The sequence below is a fragment of the Lagopus leucura genome, unplaced genomic scaffold (genome assembly GCF_019238085.1).
Source record: "Lagopus leucura isolate 7727_CA_CO unplaced genomic scaffold, USGS_WTPT01 Super-Scaffold_100002, whole genome shotgun sequence".
NCBI classification, from domain to species: domain Eukaryota; kingdom Metazoa; phylum Chordata; class Aves; order Galliformes; family Phasianidae; genus Lagopus; species Lagopus leucura.
In genome coordinates, this window is record NW_024962263.1 from 87,746,131 (window position 1) to 87,769,122 (window position 22,992).

The following is a 22,992-nucleotide window of genomic DNA, read 5'->3' on the forward strand; positions in this document are numbered from 1 at the left end:
AAAAGCTCTGGTGGAAACAAGAAATCCTTCTCTGGGCCGTGCGTGGAAGAATCCACCAGGAGGTTTCTGTGTGGTCCACAACACCAAGGTGTGGTGTGCATGAGCCACCCTCAAGGCTTCTCAGACTCTCCAGTGAGGGAAACTGAGCCCAAAGCATGTTGGTGAGTAAACAGCATTCTGAAGTTGAAGGAGGTGACTGTAGCCTTTATCTGAATGAGGCCAGAGGCTTCACCCCCTGCCCATAGTTAAATGTTAGTGTGCTTTTGAGGAGGGTCTTGTGATGGAGATTTCCAAGATCCCTTAGAAATCACTTCCAGTGGGTGATTCTTTGGGTGGTCCTATGTGGAGCCAAGAGCTGAACTGGATGATATTTGTGGGCTCCTTCCAACTCAGTGCATTCTATAGTTCTGCAACTCTGTGATTCCCTTCAGATGTAATATGTCCACTATATCTTTGCCTATTTGGATGCACTCCTGTGATGATTCTCATCAGAAACTTCTCTTTCTTAGGCATTTGCCAGTAACCTTAACCAAGTTGGCTGGTGGAAAGATGTGAATTAAAAATGTGTTTGATTGTGAGTATAAAATTGCAGCCTTATGTAGCAATGTACGCTTAAATGTAGTGTAGAGATACAACCCTGTAGCAGCAATGTGCAAGACACAAAATGTAGGGCTTTGGCAGCTGATCTGAAGGAGATATCCACGATAAGATAAGAGGAGTTTGGTTTTCTCTATCCTCCCAGCAAAATAGGATTTCAGACATAATTTTCCGGCTAGCTCGATCGTTGGGATCTCTGTGGGTATTCGGACTGCGTTCAGCAGAGGGCAGTGGTTGGTTTGTCACAACTTGGCTGGCAGCATCAGACCTCTTAAATCCCTGCTTTAGGGAGCCTTAGGGGTACTGGTTTCTCTGTGAGACTTTGCTGTTTGCTGACGTCTTTGCTGCAGAGTATCCAAAAAAAGTGTAGAAGGGGATGTTGGCAGCAGGTCCTCCCTGCCTTGCAGCAGTGTGGTGCAACAGAACTGCCGGTGGGTCACAGAAATCTCTTGTGGAAATTTAGCAAACTTCCCTCTTCCCACCCTTCCCACCCTGTTTAAGTCTACAGAGCTAGAAAAGAATTTCCAATGAAAAAAATATGCCTTGGCCTGGCTTAAATCTACTGATTTACTGATGCTTTTATGGCATTTTATTATCCACAAGTGTTTAATTGAAATCTAAAAAAAACATAGACCTGCTGCCTATGTTTATAATTTTTCCCTAAACAGTATATGTAATAAGTACTGCTCATGTGAGCGAAGAGTACCACGTAGCATTCTGTCGTCTGGGCATCCTGCTCCTGTGGGAAGAAACGCAAGAAAATGGAAACATTTCTGCAAAACAAGGATACCAACCACCTGGACTGATCAAGTGACTCCTAAGTGGGTTTGGGAAAGTTACTTAAACCTAAATAAAGTGTGTGGGGCTGCTCTGAGCTGTTCCAAAAAGCTTGGGAAGGGAACTGGGGGACAACTCCTGTGACATCCCCCTGTGGCTGCTGGCATGTGAGATGCTGCTGTGGGAAGATGGCCAAGGCTGGGGATTCCCAGAGCCAGTTGCTCTGTATAGGGCTGATGACAGCTGACATGATATCAAAACTGTTTGTGCAGAGCAGCCTTGGAGTTGCCAGAGCAGCCCACCTTTAGGATCCCACCTTTTGTATGAGGAGGGCTGGGTTCCAGTTTACTGACACTGGATGCACTGTTGTGAGTAGGAACGGAAGAGAGGAGATGGGAGAGTGGTTGTGACACCATCTTCAAGGCAGAAAAAAGCTGTGGGAAACTGGGCAGTCTGGGAGGAGTGAAGAGATTCAGAAATAAAACCAAGCACTTAGCCATGCTAAGCCTGCCTAATGCTGGCCCTTCTGCTTACCGTGTGCTATGTTTCTATGCCCTTCCCCACATTTGCTGAAATAAATGTGATTTTTTCTATGTATTTATTTGGCATGTAATGATGAATGGCTCAGGAGAAATTACCTGGGGAGAGCTGTGAGAACCCTTAAAGATAGAGGGGCTGCTGATGCATGAGAGGCCCATTCTGATGTAATAGCCAGGACCAGATCCTGAATGGTGCTGAATGCCCTCTGTTCCTGCTGTAGGCAGAAGGGATGAGCCACTTCCTAAGATCCGACCAAGTCTAAAAAGAGCCAATAGGGTATTTATGGCTGTGTCTGGGCAGCTTTTTCTTCTCTCCTGTTGCTGCAAAGGCCTCAGGCAGGCTGTTTCCTGTGATTTTAGGCACTGCCAGCTGGTCAAAGAGACTCCTCTGGAGAGCTATGAAAGCATATTTCATCCATGAAGGTGTTTTGCTGATTGTGAGGGGAAAAAAATCACCTTGCCATTAAAGGAAAGGAAATTGTGCCCTTGAGGGGACTGGAGAGAACATGAAGGGAACCCCTTCCCCTTTAGACTTGCATTAAAAAGTCTCCGCCAGAAATCTTGTTTCTGATCTGGTGGTGCCTGAACTGCTGGCTGCTGTCCCACCACCCTGGTGGCACAGGGGATGGAGTTCCCCTTGGTACCCCTTGGGGTGATCCTCAGGTGTGATATGGATAAACTCCTCTCACTGGAGAATGTATGCTGAGACTGTGCCTCAGTTACCCTGTGGCTTTCACCCCGCACCTCCCTATGTGGAGACCTGTGGTCTCTTAGGGTTTATGCTCTCAAAGTAGGGATTTATGCTCTCAAAGTAGGGACTATAAGTCCTCTCCCTGTCCATGTTCAAGCACTTCTTTCTCTCTCTTCACATACAGCATTGCCCAGATTTGTCCATTTTAGATTTACATCGCATTTGTTTTCAGTGCTTCTCATGGTGCTGGCATCCTCAGGTATTCAATCAGGTGCTCATCTCTCAGACCCAAGGGCAGTGGACCAGGAGTGCTTTTTTTCTTGTGAAGGCACCCACCATAGCATGCAGCTGGAGCTGCAGGTGGAATAACAGAGGACAGAACAAAAAGCCTCCACTGAAATGGTGGCTGGTGGATGCTGGATTTAGGTTTGGGTGATGTCTGACTTGCATCACATATCAGGAATTTGCTGGTGTGTTTGGCAGCCCACAGGCTCCTGCAGCTTGACACAGAGGAGAGGAGTTCCCTGCAGCTGTCTCTGCCAGGCTCCTTGCCCTTTATTTTTTTCCCATCACACCATTATAACTGCTCACACATGTGATACACTGCCACCCAGACTTGTTCTGCGCCGTGCACACCTATGCCTCTCTGGGGACATCCTGCCCTGCTCTGTGTGGCTCTCCTTTTGGCATCTGTCACTCCCGCATTCAGCATTGCTGTCAAATGACCCTCCAGGATACTTTTGGTGGAACGAATTGATTTCTTGTGCCCCCAGGAGCTTGCAGGACAAACAGCTGCTCCATTGATAACAAACTCTATGTTGCAAAGAGCACACCCACCTCCTCTGTACTGGCAGCTGCTCCTGCTGATATCAAACATGGCAGCTGCAGAGACGATGTGCAGAGAACAGCCCCTTGCCATCCTCATGGGCTTGGAAGAGCTGCACTAATGGCCAAATGCAGGGTATGTGGGCTTTGCTGAGCAGGACAGTGCAGAGGCTGAATGGACAGTGACAATGTTAGGGATATACACTGGTACTGGGAGACAAGGAGCTCTTGGTGGTGGATGGAGAGGGACCATGCTACCATGGTCCTTGAGTGTCATCTTTGTCCCTCAGTGCATTTGTATCACCCCCATATAAAAAAAAGGTTTTAACCTACAGTAAATCATTTGATTTTCTCAGTACAGGAGAGAAATTGTCCTGATAGAGTGTATCCAGAGGAGGGCCACAAAAATGACCCAATGAATGGAACACCTTCCCTGCGAGGACAGGCTGAGAGAGCTGGGGCTGTTCAGCCTGGAGAAGAGAAGGCTACAAGGTGACCTAAGAGTGACCTTTCAGTGTCTAATGGGGGGGGTATGAGAAAGAAGGGGACAGACTCTCTAGCAGGGTCTGTGGTGATAAGACAAGGGGAAATGGTTTCAAACTACAAGAGGGGAGATTTATACTGGATATGAGGAAGAAGTTTTTTTTATGATAAGGATAGTGAAGCACTGACACAGGTTGCCCAGAGAGCTTGTGGATGCCCCATTCCTGGTGACATTGAACATCAGGCTGGATGGGGCTCTGAGCAACCTGATATTAGATTTCCATAGTCATTGCCAAGGGATTTGGACTAGACAACCTTTGAGGGTCCCTTCCAACGCAAACAATTCTATGATTCCATCATTCTGTGGATTAAAATCTCTCTGTTCTCTATTCCCATCTTTCTCTGATGCTCCAACCTGAAAAAGGCAGCTGAAGCTTCCAAAGAGGCTCAGAAAATAGTCACCAGAAAGTCTCAGCATGGAAATATACCTCATAGGAAGAGACAGGGTCATCTAATTTTTCAGAGTGCAGGAATAGATTGCGGTTTACAAATACCTTTGCTGGAAGAAAAAAAATATATATATCTGGCATTGCAGAGTGTAGTATTCTGTTAGACAAAGACAGAGCAAATATCCGTGGCTTGGAATGTGATACTGCAGAGACAAAGAAGGTGCTTTATCTTCTGTAATCCTCAAAGAAACATTGGCATAAAATGGGAAGAATTCCTGAAAAATGGACTCCAGTTTAAATGATGATGAGTTGACTGTGTGAAGCTTTCTCTTCTTTGTTAGGCACGCAGTAACCTTAGGACGAAGTCCTGCAAGTTTCCCAGTCCTGCCTGCTGTGGGAGGCTGAAGGGTTACTGTGCCTGATTTTGATGTTGCATGAGTTAATATACCCTACAATACTTGTTAAAACTCAGCCAGGTAAAGTGTTAGCAGTGGTACAACTGTTTTGATTGTATAGATAAACCATCCAATAATTTGCTTTAATTATGACAATACCGATTTGTTTGCTTTATGCAGTGTTTGTCATAGGATGAAGCATGGTTACCAAAATTATCACGTAGACTAGTCTGTGTATAATACAAGGCCAAGAGGTTAGAAGAGGAAGAGTTTCCGGGTTGGTTGGAAGGCACAAAGTAAAGCTACCAGATAAACAAACCATAATTTCTGTCAAGAAGCTATCAACAGATTCCCACTGCATGTGCTGCAAATGGGCAGCTGTATAGAGAACTACGTCTGGACTGGTGTCTTCAACACTGCCATGTTTTCTAAGTGGTGCTGGCAGAACGGCATTTCCAACTCTAAATAATATCAATCAAGCGAGGCCTGCCCTGGAAAGCTAGGGTTCGGGCAGTCTCTGAGCTATCCAAAGCATCAAGGGTTTGGATACAGGGCTTTGGTTTAGGTTGCTGTCTGATGAGCTTCTTGAATGAATTTATAGGAGTCCTTCACAGGCGATGGGATCAGAGGAAGGATAAGCCAACTACTGGGCTTTGACTCAAGTCTTTTATGTCATTTTGTACTCTAGTATGGACTTCCTCTAGGCAAATCTCTTGGGGGAATCTGTTTAACTGACTTGCAACAATCTCAGTTTTTCTCCACTTTCTTGTAGAGACAAATATTTCTGGTAGAGGGAGTTTTATTTTCTTGCTTTAAGTTCATGTCAACAGAGTGTTCTCTGAGGGACCAAAGAGAGTACTAGGGGTCTGCTGCAAGGGAGAGAGCAGAGGCCTTCAAGGCATTCCCAAAAATGCTTCTTCTGGGTATGGAGCTCAGACTACTGCTTGCTCTTTGACTCTTCCTACTGAAAAGAGCAAAGGAGGTGCTCCTTTTTACAGAATCATAGAACCACAGAATCACAGAATGGCTTGGGTTGGAAGGGACCTTAAAGCCTATCTAGTTCCAACTCCCCTGACATGGGCAGAGTTGCCACCCACCAGGTCAGGCTGCTCAGGGCCCCATCCAACCTGGCCTTGAACACTTCCAGGGATAGGGCATCCACAACTTCCTTGGGCAGTCTGTTCCTGTGCCTCATCACTCTCTGAGTAAATAATTTCCTGTTCTTTGAGTCATTCTCCTGGTCTGTATTCTTATCTGCGATGTCCTGACCCAAGGGTAACACTTTGTACTTGGTCTTGCTGAATCTCATGAGGTTTACGAGCGTCCTCTGAATGGCATCCTTCCTTCTATTACATCAACTGAACCACTCAGCTTGGTGTCACCAGCAAACTTGCTGAGGATGCACTTGATCCCACTTTCTATGTCATTGATAAAGATGTTAAAGAGCACTGGTCCTAAGACAGACCCCTGGGAGATGCAACTTGTGACTGGCAACTGTGGGAGATGGAGAGGTCGGCATAAAGCTATTGACCACAGCCCTACAACAGCAGCCACCCAGGCAATTCTTCATCCACTGAATAGTCCACTCTTCAAATCCACATCTCTCCAATTCAGAGATAAGGATGTGGTGCCGGACCACGTTAAAGTCCATGTAGATGACGTCAGTTGCTCCTCCTATGTTCACAATGCCATCACTCCATTCTAGAAGGCCTCCAGATAAGTCAGGCATGATCTGCCCTTGGTGAAGCCATGCTAGCTGTCTCAGATCACCTCTTCTCACATGTGCCTTAACACAACTTCCAAAAGGATCCACCACCCACGATCTTCTCAGCCACAGATGTGAGGCTCACTGATCTGCTTCATGTTTTTCTCTTTCCTTTTCTTGAAATGGGAGTGCCTGGTACAGGGATATGAGAAAAATGGGAAGCCTGACTGCCAGTGAAGATTGAGGCAAATAACTTGTTGAGTACCTCAGCTGTCTCCACATCTGCTGTGGCCTCTTCTTTCTTGTTTATCAGAGCAAGTATACTCTCTTTGTCCTGTGTCTTCTGATCAGTGCATCTATAAAACCTCTTCTTGTTTTTAACATCCCTTGCCAGGTTCAGTTCTGTCCATGCCTTGGCTTTCCTGATCACATCTTTGCACATACGGATGGCATGCCTGTATTTGTTCCAGGCCACCTACCTCTGCTTCCACTGCCTGTACATTTCCTTCTTTTCTTCATGGAATCTCCATGGCTGGAGAAGGAGATGTATTTGGATCAGAATTCTTGATTTTTTTTTCCCCCCACAAAATAAAACCTGTTCTAACAGATCTAGAACTTCAAGGGGCGCCATATGTCTGAGAGTCAGCTGGCGTTTGAGTACATATCTCTCTGTGATCAGTAAGGAAACCAAACTCTTGTTCACATTTGCCCTTCAAGGCATGGCACAGCAGTCCATCCTGCACCTTTGCATTTCTGTGGCCTGGTGTTGACAGGTGATGGAGAGCACTCTTCCCTTCCTAATGCAAAGATTTGGGTTTATTAAGACAAATACAAAACAAATACAAGGGTTGGTGGGATTGAAGCTCCTCTCTATGAACTTATGCTGAGATTGCCATGAGGCCAAGAAAGACTTTCTGCTACCCGTAAACTCAGCTTTATTTCATCTAAGAGGCTCTTTCTTGGTACATGAGCAGCTGGAAAGGACAGTCCTGTGTTGTGCTGCTAGCTCTACTACACACAGCTGTGAAGGAAAATCACTTGCAATGAAGTCAAACACATACTTAAGTTAATTTGAGCTATGATGCTACAGTCAAACATCCTGAAGAAGAATAGTTTCATGAATTAAGACCTTGATATCCTGCCAGCATTGGCAGATTGTAAAAACACTTAGGAGATCTCTTGTCCCTGCCGGGTAAGTTTGGGCGCTTTTTGCAGTATCTGCTGGGTATACAACAGCTGGCTGTGAGCAAAGCCAGTTCTTCGCCCAGGGTAGAGGACTTTACTGGTCCAATGTCCCATCGCATGTTTGGGGTGGGTTCCCAAACATGGGGAAGTTTGTGGGGGTCAAAGGCCCTCTTCCACTTTTCCAGCACACAAGAAACCTTCTTGTCTTCTGCCCCAAGAACACAACAGTTCAGACTGCTGTGGGGAGATCACTCTTTTTCCTTTTCTGGGCCTCACCTTGGGAAGGGAATACAGTGCTCTGCTTTTCAGCTTTTTCTTCCTTAAATGGGTGCCTTTCAGATCTGACCCAAGCACTGGAATCCTCCCCAGAGCTCCTGTTTCAGGACTAGTGATGCCCAGATCAGGAAAAGAAAGCCATGCCCTACCTAGATTTTCCGTGTCATCTTCACTGGATATCAGATCTCTATATTCCCTGACAGCTTTCCCCTCCATTAGCTACTGGATATCAGATCTCTATATTCCCTGACAGCTTTCCCCTCCATTAGCTTCTTCATCCCCATTCTCACCAGCCTTTCCTACCACTGAGCTCTTCTTTTTTAACCCACTGGCTCCCTCTCCTTCCCTTCCTCTGTTATTGCTTTATCTGGGTTGTGGTTCCTCTGTAAAGTTTTCATTATCTTCCCCTGCCCTAAGCACATCTGAGGGGAAGCAAAACCCAAAGGGATGAGGAGGAAGGAAGAGCATCATTGTGCTGTTTCCACTTTGCAGCTATCAACATGGTAGTGGACTGCGGACAGAGCTTGCTAAGAGCCCAGGAGGAAGACAGTCTGGCCAATAACCCCATGTGTGGAGTGACACAAAATAGAAAATTTTAGTCTTTGCTGGGTTCAGCCGTATTTGCAGTATGACAGAGGGCTGGCTATTCTATATCTCTTCCTCTTTACAGACATCCCAAGAAATACATGTGAGATTTTCAATGATATTTCTTTGCTACCCTCTGGCTGCTGGTAGAAGAGGATATTCTAATTCACGTTACAGAATTTTAGATGTGAAAGAGCACCAAAGTACATCAAAGGGCAATGAATGCTCTAATTCTCCTGAAAGGGCAGGGCTTCTTACTAGAGCTCTTTTGTTGCAGTTAAGCTCTTTAGGGAACACTGTATTCTGTCTACCAGGGACTTGGCAGTGATTGTGTGCTATGTGATACTCATTCATTCCTATTAATATTTCAGCCTTTGGCTAATGACTGGGATCCTCAAAGGCAGATAAGTACCTGATTTTATTCAAACTCCTTGGGAATTTGGCATCTAAATCTTTAAATCAGCATATAAGCCTGCCCTGCAAAGCTGCTTTGTAGGTACTCTTCCTTAGCATCCTCAGTGTCAATTTAATGGTCTGTGGAGTTACTCGTTGCCCATGGAGGCTTCCCTACTGTATTGCATGCAGCTTTAATTGTGCTGTTCACATCAGAGAAAGGTCAGGTTGGGGTAGGAACAGGACTAATGCAATCACTGTCTGTGATCACAGAATGTGTTGAGGTTAGAAGGAAACTCTGGATCCATCTGGTCCAAGCCCTGATCAAGCAGGAACACCTACAGCAGGGTGCGCAGGATCCCATCCAGATGGATTTTGAAGGTCTCATGGAGGAGACTCCACAACCTCTCTGGGCAACCTGATCATTAGGAGGCAACCTAAGATGATACCTGAGCGCAGAGGTGGAGCAGGTAAAGGGCAAGAGACTTGGTCCCTGTCTCCAGAAATGAGGAGAACTGAGAGAGTCTTTGGCAGCAATGGGAATCTTCAGCAGCAATGGGAATTGGCAGGTGAAAATGCCCAACAAAACCTCCATTGGAAGTTTATTTCTGATGATGACCGACTTTTTTGGTACTGATTTTCAACATTACACCCTGAGCAGAAATGGATGACTTTAAATAGGGCAGAAGTTAAGCAATTAGAAGTTAAGCACCCTGAGAAAAAAATGTCACTTGTAAAGAATATGGATAAAAAAAGATAGCACAAAATGTCACTGAAAAAAATAGGCAAGTTTGTGAACGATTTAGCAGCTTGCCAGTTTTTGGAGACTATATTCTTAATAAAGGACCTGATCCTTCTTTGGAGTTGGGAGAAAATGGAAAAAGAAGCATTGAAATCTGGATAAAGCAATAAACATTGCCAAGTAAAGAGAACGGTTCAATCTCAGATTGGTTGTATGAAGAGTGAATAATATACTGACAATAAAGGGAATATAGACAACTACCAGTTAAGTATACAGCAGAGAGATTCAGTTGAGACACTATTTAGGAACTTAAAAATCTAAGCAAATGATCTTAGAGGTTTTATACTGGCCTCAAATGAATAACTGCACCAAGAAAGATATTAAAGCATTTCTGTATATGGCAAGAACACTGTAGATAGCAAATTAAATGGAGGTGTAAAACTGCAGCTTGTTGGAACAAAGAAACTAAAATAAGCTATGCACTGAGCCTGCACTTTAGCTCCTTTCTCTCTGAAACAGTCAAGGCAAAAGACAGTACTGTTAACAACTCTTTATACAAGAGACACATTTTCATTACAAATGAGCTAGCTGTAAATGTCTGTGAGCATGTTGTGTGTTGGTGGGCATGACTTTTGGGATCTACATGGAAGTGCAGAGCTTTGAGGCACAGTATATTTTCTCCAAATGAGGGGCTGGTGAAAAACAGTGGCAAAAATGTGAATTTGGTATTCTGACCAAGAAGGGAGACTGTTCTGGGTGCTGATGCATCATTTGACAGAGATTTGCCAAGAGGCTGGCCTTGGCTGCTAGGCACCTTATCAGTTAATAATTTGCAAATGAGTAAGGAAATAGATTAGGTGAAAGGAAAACAGTAGAACTAGACTCTGCAAATGCTCACCATGGTCATGTCTAGGGTTAGGGTTAGGGCTAGGTTCATAGCCATGAAAGGGAAGCAATAATGAAGATAAGTCTTACATTCCCAAAAGGTAGTTCCACAGTGTTGGTGGCTGTCATCCCAACTTCTAGGAATGAAAAAAATGTATATTCAAAGTAATGGCATTGAGTCTGTGGTATTACTGAGGAGAAATCCAGATAAATCACATCCACAGCACTCTTCTGTGCTCCATGATCCACAAGAGCCTGAGTTAACGGTCCAATTGCAGCTGTCAGTGTTATGCTGGTCTTTGAGGAGAGCCCTGCAGCTGAATGAACACTGCCCATTTGTAGGGTATAGATGCATACTTTTATTTCAGACACAGGACTCAGCTATTCAAGCAGAAGAGTCTGTGGCTGGGAATACTCTGGGATACTGAGGCTATTGGCACAGTGCAGGACTTGCGGGAGAACCACAGCCTTGTGTAGCAGGGTCTATAGTGAGGACATGCTATCGTGCCTACCATGGCACTAGGCGCTGGTCTAGCGGCAGCTAAATCCTTCCCCAGGGACTCTGATAGGCAATTAAGACACACGTGTGGAAGTGTTTCATGTGTAGGCAGTATCTGGGCTCCTCTTGTATCCCTGGAGATGTAGGCAATGAGGAGGTCTCTGATTTCATGACCTAGATCACTGTCCATGAATTCCACTGCCTGGGACACACAGTGGTCCTGCAGACCACCTATGCTCATCTCTGGAGAGATCCCTGTATTGCAGTCGTGTTGACTGTTTATTACCTTTGTGTTGGTCAAGGAAACAGAGTAAGGGAAACATAGATGTAGTCACAGGAAATATTTTTAAGCATTGGTTGTATTTTGGTTCACTTGGTGAAGTGAAGGTGGCTGTCCCATGGTTGGACCTGCGAGAAGTTGAATATTCCAGCCCAGCTTAGACCAACAAAGCCTACTGTCCTGAATGATAATGGATGAGGAGAAATGGAGCAGTAACAATTGTTACTGCCATTTGTGCTGCATGTTATGCACTTTTTATTCAATGATTTTTTTATTTTTGCATTGCTTAATTGTTGCAGTCCAAACTAGGACATGTACCCACTGTTGTGGACAGACTCTCCTGGCATCATTATCCTTACATATCTTCCAAACATAGTTCTTAAATCATTTTAGGGACTTTGTTCTGGGGTGAATTTTGACTTAGGTGCTTGAGATAGATTGTTTTTCTATCCCTGGAAACATCAGCATTTGAATGACTGAGTGGATGAACTGATGGTGGGAATTAGGACTGAAAGCCCTGATTTCGCAATGTGACAGGAAGAAAACTCAGACAAGGATAGTATAGCATTATAGTCTGGTTCTGCTTTTCATCTTGGCTGTTTTTCAGGGAGAGAGAGCCGAACAGCAGAGTTTGCTGGAAAGCACATTCATTTTCACAGCTCTTTGTAAGCTCATCTGCAGTTCAGGGGATTTAGTGATCCAAATTATGGTGGAACATATCTTTAATCTTTCCCCAAACCCAGACAATGTGTATGAAAACATACATACCCACAAATATTTTTTCTCTTATGCTTAAATAGAGAGAGGAGATAGTACTGCTTGACTTCACAATCTCTACCCTGTAAAAGCTCCAACCTTTTCAGAAACAACAGAGTGGATGCTGGTGATACGTGTTACAATACTTTCTGTCTCATCCCTTTGGCATCTTAAGTCGTGGGTATCCCTGGAAACATGACTCTTATTCTTTACTCTTAAGTACACATCCAAGGCCTGAAAGCTTTCATAGAAAACAGAGGGATTTACTGCTTTCTAAGTCATCATAGTAGTGTTGCATTACAAAGTCAAAGAGGAAAAGAAAACCACAATATGGAATTTGTTGTTAGCAAAATGTCTGTATTAAAATACAAAGAAAACATTCCTGTGGGCAACAGTAATTAATAAACCTTCTTTTGTATTGGTAATAAAAGCACTGTAAGTTCAATTTTCCAAACAGACCACAATGTTTTTGAGGAATAAATTCCACCACTGTCATTCTGAAAGTCTCCCTAAAGAACAAAGATGTCAGACAATGGTACCCATGCACCCTACCAAGGTTCCAGCATCATCACACTGGTTTACTGCAGCACGTCCCATCAGAAGTGGGTTAGATCTGGACACTGCTTGGAGACGGCAAGCTCACAGGGCCTCCTATTGTGTTTGAGAAGGTGATGATTGCATTGGAACCCTTGGTGTTCTTGTTCATACCCAGGATGTCCACAGTAGTTTGCTCTGGTTCGGTTTTCCTGAAGATATTTTTCATGGTTGACTGGAAGTTGTTGGTGACAAAGCAGTAGACAATAGGGTCCATGCAGCTGTTGAGACTACTCAGAGTCACTGTCACATGGTAGACAAGAACGTTGACATTGTGGGACATGTCTGGATTGATGGAGATCGCTACCTGTTGCACGTGGAAAGGAGTGAAGCAGATCATGAAGATGATGAGGACGGTGACAAGGAGCTGCACAGCCTTCATTCTCCTCTCCCGACTCTGGTGCATGAGGCTGGGCTTGGACAGAGCACACATAATCCTGGTGGTGAAGAAGATGATTATGATGAGGGGGAAGAAGTACTCGCAGACCATCAGGACCAGAATCTCAGAGATGCAGCACTGGGCAAACTGTATTGCCATGATGAGGATGGAGAAAGTCACTACAGTTGCAAAGATCCAAATGAAGACACAGATCCCCTTGGCACAGGTGGGATTCCTCCATTTTCGTGAGGCTTGCACCTGTACGATAGCCAGGTAGCGGTCAACACAGATGCACGTCAAGAAGAGGATGCTACAGTACATGTTGACAAAGTAGCCAAAGATATGAACAAAGGAGCAATTCAGGCAGTCCTCTGCAGTATAGAACATGATGATCCGTATGGGTAAGGAGAAGCCTACCAAGAGATCGGTAACAATCAAGTTGATGGTGTAAATAACAGAGGTGGTTTTTGTCTTAGTACGGAAGCAGAACACATATAATGCCAAGCTGTTCAGCACAACACCCACCAAGAAGATAATAGCATTGACAACTATCAGGGCAATCCATAGGCTGTAAAATTGTTTGTACAATTCTCTGTCAGGGTGGATGAACTTGGAGAACATGTAGATGCTGGAGTTGGGTTGCTGGGTAGAGTTGGTATGGTCAAGATCTGACACTTGGGTGGAGGATGTCGGCATGGTCATTGGCTTTCCAGCAATCTGGAAGAAAAGATACAGGGATATACTGATGTGTATGTCACACTGCAGAGCTCAGAATATTGTCATATAAGAACATTTTAACCAATGTATTTGCACAGCCTCAGTAGTTATATGTACTGCTGTACTCGATAGGCATCTTAACTGTCAATATATGAAGTGGCAGGCTGGGATTGTCCCTCACTGCTAGGAAAATATCTGCTTTTATAACAATTCTAGTTCGGTGGTTCCAGATGGGAGTTTTGGAGGTAATGTACAATCTGCACCTCAAGTTGCTCCTGTTTAAAAGTGATTTTAAGAACTGTGCAAGGACAAAGAAGTAAGCTATGCCAAAGGGAGCAGAGAGGAGAAGGGAAAATCGAGGTGTGTGGGTCATGCTTGGGTCAGCCACATGGAAAATGGTCATTGGTAGAACCACAGCCCCATCATCTCACTCCTAGAATACTGCATCCCTTCCCTTGGCCAGGTGATCCCATAGAGAGCTGTGCACAGCAGCATTTTCAGGAATTGTGAAGCTTTCCTAAAATCAAAGGATGGCTTTTTCCAGGAAAACACATGCAAATTGTGTGGCATTTTCTAGGTATCTGTACTCACAGCAACAGCAGCTGGGAGATTTCAACTAAGGGTGTCAGCCACTACTCCTGCCAGGATTTGACAGTTTAATTTGCAAATCATTCCTGACCTACACACTATTTTAAACTGATTTGTATATTAGAAGATAAAAAAAAAAAAAAGAAAAAAAAAAGCTCAATATATACAGAGACTTGGCTGGTTTCAATAAAAATAAATGGTTGAAAAATGTCTGGAATATCTCAAAAGAAGCTGAACAGGACTGTGAGGTTAAAAAAATCAGCTTGAATCAGCAGAGACTAATGCTGAAAGATTTGAGTTATGAGGGTTTGAAATCCTTGCTACCAAAGAGCCAAGTGCAAAAGGGCTGGTAGACAAGGAGCTGCAAACACATCTTCCAGCACTTGCACGAAGTTTTTTCCTCATTTTCATGTGGAACTTCTTATGTTCCAGTTTGTGCCCTGTTTTCTGTTACTGGGCACCACTGGAAAGAATCTGGCTGCATCCATCCTGCCCTTTGAATATATTTCATTGATGAGATCCCTACTCAGTTTTCTTTTCTTCAGGCTGAACAGTCCCAGGTCTCTCAGCCTGTCTTCGCTTCCCTTTGTTTGCAATAAAAACACAATACTTGATAGCTTTTCTCACAGCCAAGGATGCCCAGGTCTTTTCCAGCAGAGCAGTTCTGAGCCTGTGTTGGTGATAGGGTCATAGGATATTGCTAAACAGGCTTCTGTACAGGACTGAGTTGCCAAACAATGGGTGCTCTTCTGCTCCTTCTCAGCTTGGAGAAGGTTTTAAAGTTTGATAAATTGTCAACCCTTAAGATCAAGAGTCCTCACGGGATGCCATAGCCCAACTGTGGTTTATCTGTATGGTATTTCCCTGCCTACTCCTCAGGGAAAGTCTCACATTTTGTGCCAAGGATGCTGTTAGGGAATAATAGGAAAAATGGGACCCAAGGCTGACTGAAGGTAGTGGAGTTGCAAAGTGTGGCATCTGCGGAACACCCATGGGAAAGATGCAGAATGCTAGCATCACTTTAAAATGATTTTCTAATATTCTCACTAGTTGATCTACTCTGTTTGTTTGTGTGGCTCTTTAATTACAAAAACAAACTGAAATGAGCAGATGCCTGGATCTGCTCCCAAGTTTCCATTTGCAGATGACGTCAAGGGGAGCACCGTGGAAGGCACTGCACTGTGCAAACCAGGAAATACAGACATTTTTGCTTCTTGAATGTGGCATGAGCTTGTATATCTGTGTTCATACAGACAGAGGTGAGCAAGGGGAGAATTAAAAATCGCTATCTCATCCCTTAGCAGACCCTTGAGGTTTTTAACTCGTGTGGTCTATAGGGCACTTCATCCCATTGTAATAGTAAGGCATTGGCATTTTTCTCTGATTTTATGTCTTCTTGGTAGCTTGCCTCTTACAGAAAGTATTTCTTCACTCTCAGATCTGTTATCAGGAACACCTGATATTTATCTTTGCTATTCCAAGTAACTTGAACTGCATTCAAATGCGTCTCATCCTCATAATACTTGTGAGGTATGCAGAGCATTTTAGACTAGTAGGAAAGTATCACCTGTGATCGCTGTCCAATCCTTGTCATATAGGATTATATATAGTCGTATAGTCTGCTGGTTTAAAAGTTCCCTCTTCCCCCGAATCTCATGTGCAATGAAATAAACTCCAAATACTACAATCACCCAACAAATAATGGGCAGCACTTTATCACTGTAATGGAGGATCTATGTTAGAGCTGGTGTCTCTTCCTACTCTACTGCTGCCCTGTTTGGGCTCACAACACAAGCAACAACGTGAAAGAAATGCTGACAAATTTAAGTAATTCTGAAGATTTTCATACAAGCTATGGTAAAACTGTTCTGGGGCTGTAGGGGGAAAAGTCTTCCTCTCATCAGATTGTTTCTGATGAATGTTTGGGTAAATGGCCTTTTAGTTTGTGGGACTGCTCCTATTACATGGCTCACAAGCAGAAAGCATGGAGAGCTGGACTGGCAAAGCAACAACATTCCTCTGAGTGCTTTTAATGAGATGGAGCTAGACCAAACCCTTGGTTAACAGCTACTAAGTATTTTTCCATTATGGGTCTCCAAGCACTTGACAAAGGTACATGGCCCCATTTTGCAGCAGGCTAAACAAGGCACAGAAAGGCACGCTGACCTCGTGTGCGAGGAGAGACAAACATTCCCAAAGCCTTCCAATTTTGCCTCCCTCCCCTCATTTCTGAGTCCAAAAATTACCCCAACTAGGTCTCTCTCTGTTATCAGAAATACTAATGCAGGTGTTAAAGTGAGTCAGTTCAGCTATGCATAACCATGGAGCAGTCAGTGAAGGTCGTGAGAAGCTTTGCAGCCTCTGAAAACCTCTGTTTTGCTATGGTCTCACTATTTATGGCTTGCAGCTGTAGCATGAGCTCATGAACTAGTCACCTTTTCTTGCAGAATTAACAGCCCTTGTGCTACCCCTCTGACTAAAATCTCTAGGGGAATTGGAGCTGGGCTTTCTTCATGCCTAATTCACTCCTCATTTCCCCAGATTTCAATGGAAATGCTGTTTTACGGAGCTGGTAGTGTGCAAAATCTGTGATTGGTAAACATGCACCCTTCTGAGCGCCGTATGAATGCTCCAGTTGACCTATGCTGTTATACTATACCTCTCAGGCTGGGTTTTGTCTGTCTGGCTCAGAGGCTGTGGGTAGCATTTCCTTAAAAGTACAGCAGGCATCTGGGTAGAAGTGGGATATAGGGAGGGAGGGCGACTGGAGTTTGAGCTGGTTTCCCTCGTTTTGATAAAGGTTCCTGCTCAGCACTGGGAGACAGGGACTTGCTCTGAAATGCTTTCTTATCATTGCATGACACAACCAATTCCATCGTTCTTGGGCCAAATAGGAAACAGATGGTCACTGTGCTGAAACCAGGGCCTGCGATCTCTTCTTTTGATGCTTGGAATCCCACTTGTTCTTTTAGCATGGGCAACTCAGTGCTACGTCTTGCCCCTAGAGGATATCCTTGGCCATCTCGTATTTCATTCCACCCAACTTTTAGCTCTGTATTAGCCTTATGCTTCACCCTCTGCTTGCTGAAGTCAGCTGGAGTTTCTTCCTTGACCCATGGTACTTTTGGGTTGAGCTCAGCAATTCGAGTAATGGGATAGAAAAGAAAAGCCAGATCAGGCAACTGAGCTTTGTCCTGAGCACTCTCCAAAAGGTTTATTTATTGTGCGTACTGATAGGATCTCTGCACACAGAAGGAGAACAAAAGAGACAGGCACTGGGATGGGGAAGATGAAAAGGACATTCATAAGTGTTATTTAGTATAAACAGCTTCAACTTTTCTCATCTCCCTGTCCTGAATCTGAACATCTGACCTGACAAACTGGCTCCTCTCTCATCTCCCTGTCCCCCTCACCCTGTCCTGTCTGCTAACCTTGCTCTGCTGCCTGGCATGGAGGCAGCTTGTGTTTAGTTTTGCAGTCTCTCCGTGTTTAAAGTTCCATAGGTGATTTATCATCCTGTTTATAAATGAAGGGTTAAACTCACTCTCTTTCGGTTTAAATTGTATGATTCTCCTGGCAAGCTCTCGCTCAACTCTGGCTCAAACTGGCCAAATATGGTGTTTTTCTACATGTTGAGGACTGGCCCTATATGTAGTAGAGCTCATTCTGTCAGCCTGGGGAGGGTGGGTTTGCTGATCGTGGGAACTGAGAAAGAGAAAGGGAGAGAAAGGGAACAAATCCAGCTGATAGAGGGGTTAGGTTCCCATCTAGCCCCCATCTGTAAGAAGGGAGCTATGTATGGGTGGAGAATTATGCCACTGCAAAGCAGAAATGGGGCTATTCCCAGGGTAGGGAAGACCCTATATTTGAGGGCAACACAGAATTGTAGAATGGCTTGGGTTGGAAGGGACCTCAAGGGCCATCAGGTTCCAACCCCTCTGTCGAAGGCAGATTTCCCAATCACTAGATCAAGTACTATATCAGGTTGTGCAGGGCCCCATCCAACCTGGCCTTAAACACCTCCAGGGACAGAGCATCCACAGCCCCTCTGGGCAAACTGTACCAGCACCTCACCACTGTCTCAGTAAAAATTTCCCCCTAACATCTAATCCACATCTCCTCCTTTACTTTAAAACCATCTCCTCCTTTACTTTAAAACCATTCCCCCTTGTCCTATCACTATCTAGCTGTGTAAGAAGTTGATTTATCTCAAGTTTGTAAATTCCCTTTAAATATTGGAAGGCTAGATGAGGTCTCCCTGCAGACTTCTCTATTACAGGCTGAACAAGCCCAGTTCCTTCAGCCTATCTTCACAGTAGAGGCGCTCCACCCCTTGGAACACCTTCATGCTCTCATTTGATTCCAGGACATGATGTCTGCTAGAAGCTTCCAGGACTAAGGGTGGCTAGACAAAGTGTGTGAAACACCTGACTGGGGGGAACTGCAGTTGAAAACTGTCAGATTCAGTCCAGGGTAGGATTATTCCTTCTCCTGCAGTGCAGTGGAACAAACAGATGTTTTGGATACTCAAAACACAGATCTGACATGGTGGGTGCCAGACAAAATGACACCTGGCTTTTTATGATTCAGTGTCTTGATCAAAACATTGGATCAATGTTTTACCCTGGTTTAGATGGTTATTAATAGCTTATCCCCACGTGGACATCTGGTTGTATTAATGAGGACTTATGTTCCAACTCTTTCCTTGGCTCCAGAACTTGTTTGGATTTATCCTTCATTTCTGCCTAATTTCCTGAAAATTAAGGTGATCTTTTCCTTCTGCCAGTTTTTGGTATAAATTAGCCAAGAAATTGGAAAACATTGGGAAGCCACAGGAAGCCAGAGCTGACAAACACACAGATAAGTACTGAACAAGCCCAGATTATCCTTGTTTCCTCTATTATGAACCTCCAAAAAGTTTACTAAAACTTTCCTCAACGCATTTTTTTATTTAGATCTTCCCTACACAGTCCCAATGCATTGCAACACTGCAAACATGTTGGATGTCTTCTTTTCAAAGAAAGAACTTGGCTCTCTTCATTATTTGCCTAACATTAAATAATTTCAGATTTATACCAAATAATATGTTACTTCTGGCAGAACCAGCCTAGCTGGGGATAGATGGTAACTGATTGCCTGAAGACCATGATGGTCAGCATGTCCCACCTTGTCCCATGGTTAGAAGAACCATGAGCTAAATTCATGCCTTTGCCTGGAGCCTAGAGGAAGGTGTAAATACTCCTCTCATGCCAGCAAGAGGGATTAACACCCACCAACCCAAACTTTTACATTTTTCTAGTTTTGTTTGAGAATCAGATATCCCATCTGGGCAAAGGAAAAACTTAAATGTCCAGTCCCAAGGAATGGCCGGATGCTGTCCTTCAGGCCATGGAAGCAATCACAGCCTAAGGATGTGTACTGGGGGGATAAATGCAATGTTGGTTTGAGGGTTGATGTTGCTTTTAAACCATTTTCCTCCTGTCTGATGGTGCCAGTGAGGCTACATGTGGTTCTCCATCCCAAGACACTGCTTTGGGTGTTGCCATGAGTTGTAATTTGATTTCTACCCCACCTTGTTCATAGTTGAATGCTGTGTGCACACAGGTGTACTCCATGCTCTCTAGGAAACCCAATGTCAAAATCAGGTCCTCTGTGCACAAAGAATCCAACTTCCAGGTTTGGCTGGGGATGAGTAATAGCCTGTGGGTGGCTATGCAATAATTTAGTCCAACAGGTCATCCAAGTCCATGAAAGATCCCTTCCACTTAGAAGAAGGGGAATGTAACCCTCCAAACTGCATTCCTCTTCTTCATGGAGCAAAATGACCGGGAGGGATTTTGCCTGGTTTGAACTGGTCTGCTCTCTGCATTTGGGCTTAAGTTGGCTGTTTAACACCAGCTGATGGATCACCAGTCCATGACACCCCAGAGACAATCTATTTTAAATCCAAAAACTGCTGCATGGTCGTCTTTCAACCCTGTCCTGAGCATGCATGAAAAATATGGGACGAAGCTCCCAAAGGTACACAGAGCAAGCAATTAATGTGCTGGCAGATTTCTTCAGAGCTTAAAACTCCTCTATGTCCCTTTGCACAGTAATGCCACAGTCTTTAAAAGAAAGAGCCTAGATGTATGTATAAAGTGAACAAAGACGTGGGATTGTATGCACAGGTTGCAGGTCATATGTCTGCCTCTCTGCACCCACTAATGTGCACCATTCACAGTGGGCACCCAGAGGTCCTTCAGCACATTTAGATGAAGCTTGCTTGTATGGATCACCTTAGGAATGCTAATAGAGGATTTACACCTCCACTTGCTTGTTTCTGTCTCACTGTGTTATAAAGTCCCTCCTGAAACATTTAGATGTCTACAATGACTTATAGATTCTGTAGCATTTTCCGTGTCTTGCTTTTCTACTCTACCAGATCCTGGCCTTGGAGTGATGGAATTCCTAAATGTACTGGTGAATTCTCTACAAATCATGTTAGCATTTCAAGGCTCTGGGCAGCCTGGTCTGGTGGTTGGCAACCCTGCACATAGCTAGGGTGTTTGAACTAGATGATCATTGTGGTCCTTTTCAACCCAGGCCATTCTATAATTCTGTGATCTCATAGCCTGCCAGGACTAGTACCAAGTGCCATCTGTCATCTACGTCTCCACATTAGACTCTAAGAGAAATCAGAGCATGACTTTCTTCTTGTATCCCTCTCTCTCCTTTGTGGATCGGTGTAATATGAAGGGAAAGAGCATTCTTTTTGGAAAAAAAAAAAAAAATTACTAGTGGTTTTTAGTGGTTCAAAGCTAAATGTGGAAAGAAACTCGTGGAATTGGAGTTTCGTAGGGCTAGCCAGTAGAAATGGAATTGTGCCTGTCTTCTTGGGAGGTTGTAACATTACAAGAGAAATGTATTTGAGTTTTTGGGGATTACAGTAATCCATCTAGCCTTTCAAAGGTGCCTGGGGCGCAGTGCTAGAAATGTCAGTTTGGAATAAAAATGACTGTGGCTGTGCACGAGGAGAACCCTGCAGTGAGAATTACTACATTGGCACAGAGAAAAACTTCACAGACAAGTGCAAAAGCATTGCAGGAGTTAAAACCGAGCAACATTAGGCCTGTGTGTTGCTGCTTGCTTTTTGAAAAGGAAATTCTTAATTGCAAATTTAGTTGTCTGTGAGCACGTTTCCCTCTTTCTGCTTTTAGCTGTCTGCTGGCTCCATCCCTTGCCAAGAAGCCTGAGCAGGACAGTGTGGGAAGAGCAGCGGTGAAGTTTTGCTGTCAGGCAGTACCTGGGACTCTGTATGGTCCAGAACACAAGAAAGCCAGGCTCAATCCCCAGAGAGCACTGGTAATGGAGGTGATACAAATGCAGGTGGGAACCAGGGGGATTGAGCAGGGAGGCATCCCAGGGTAGATTACCAGATCTTAACCCTTTTGGAGGCTGGTTGCTATGGTTTCCCATGTTAGGCACTTGAGTCACTGCACTGTGCAGACAGAAACCCCCTGTGCCTTTGGGGATTTGCAAGTTTTGGATTAAACAGATTAACCTGGAAAAAGTTGAGGTGTTAGCAGGTGTATTACTATTAAAGCATTTCTTAAGAGGTGTTGTTAAGGATCTTGGAGAGAATCTGCTTTTCCTTAGGATGAGAATCAGCACAGCCAGAGATAAAACAACCCCAGCCCTGGCAACCTTGTTCCCAGCAATACACTATCTCCTTTTCTGGCTTCAGAAGCCTGCATACAGGTCATTATAGAATCATAGAATCAGAATCACTGAGGTTGAAAAAGACCACTAAGATCATCTAGTCCAACTGTCAACTCATCACCACTATGTCCACTAAACCATGTCAAAGAATACATACTCAAACAAGAAATCACCCCACTCCTCACAAGAGCTGGCATAGTATTTTTCACCGGGGGAAAGTCAGCATCTTCACACATCTTTCATCACCCCCATCTCCTTGGGGAACAAACAAATAGCATTGCACTGCCCTCAAACCCCAGAACAGAAAAACTCACAATGCAGAAACCTCCTTGCAGCCCTGCTGTCCCAATGGGCACCTCCTGGTGAACTTCCACACCTGCAGCAAGTACAGAACCATGGACATCTTCCATGTGTTCGACAAGGTGCCATTCCACCTTCCAGGGCTCCATGATAGCCATGCTTTCCATTCTAAGTTTGGGCTCAGGTCTTCAGTGACTCCCTCCTGTCCCCTTACTGTTACCTCTTCCACATCATGCTCCCCTGTACCACTTTGACCACTGTCCCAAAGCATCTGCTGCTGCAATCCTTCTGATATATTCCTCCACCAGGACTGACTTACCTCTGGCCGGATCTCCCTTCTATGTTTGAAGAGCTGCTGGTAAGAAAGTTTCCTTGTGGACCTGAATGCTGTCGCCCCAGGAAAGAGACATCTGTTCCTACAAGCAGAACTGGAGTAACTACAGAATATGAAGAAATGCCTTATCTCTCTCTCTCTCTCTCTCTCTCTCTCTCTCTCTCTCCCCCCTTCTCTTCTAAATATAGCTTTGCAACTAATGGGAAAAAATACACACTCCAAAAAAAAAAAAAAAAATTTCCACTTGTCTTTAGCGTTCAGAATTTCTCCTGAAACATCTGGCTCCTTGCCCTGAAATCTCTCTGAAATTTATGAAG

General features: G+C 44.4%; 1 protein-coding gene across 1 annotated transcript; it reads right to left on the minus strand.

Moving 5' to 3' along the window:
* Positions 1-12,398: 12,398 nt before the first annotated feature.
* On the minus strand, positions 12,399-22,743 carry GPR20 (G protein-coupled receptor 20). Its single transcript, XM_042869796.1, has 3 exons — positions 22,661-22,743; positions 13,561-13,752; positions 12,399-13,293 (listed from the first exon to the last, which is right to left on the minus strand). The coding sequence occupies exons 2-3, from the start codon at positions 13,735-13,737 to the stop codon at positions 12,670-12,672; spliced, it is 801 nt and encodes a 266-aa protein (XP_042725730.1). The 5' UTR covers positions 13,738-13,752; positions 22,661-22,743; the 3' UTR covers positions 12,399-12,669.
* Positions 22,744-22,992: the final 249 nt, after the last annotated feature.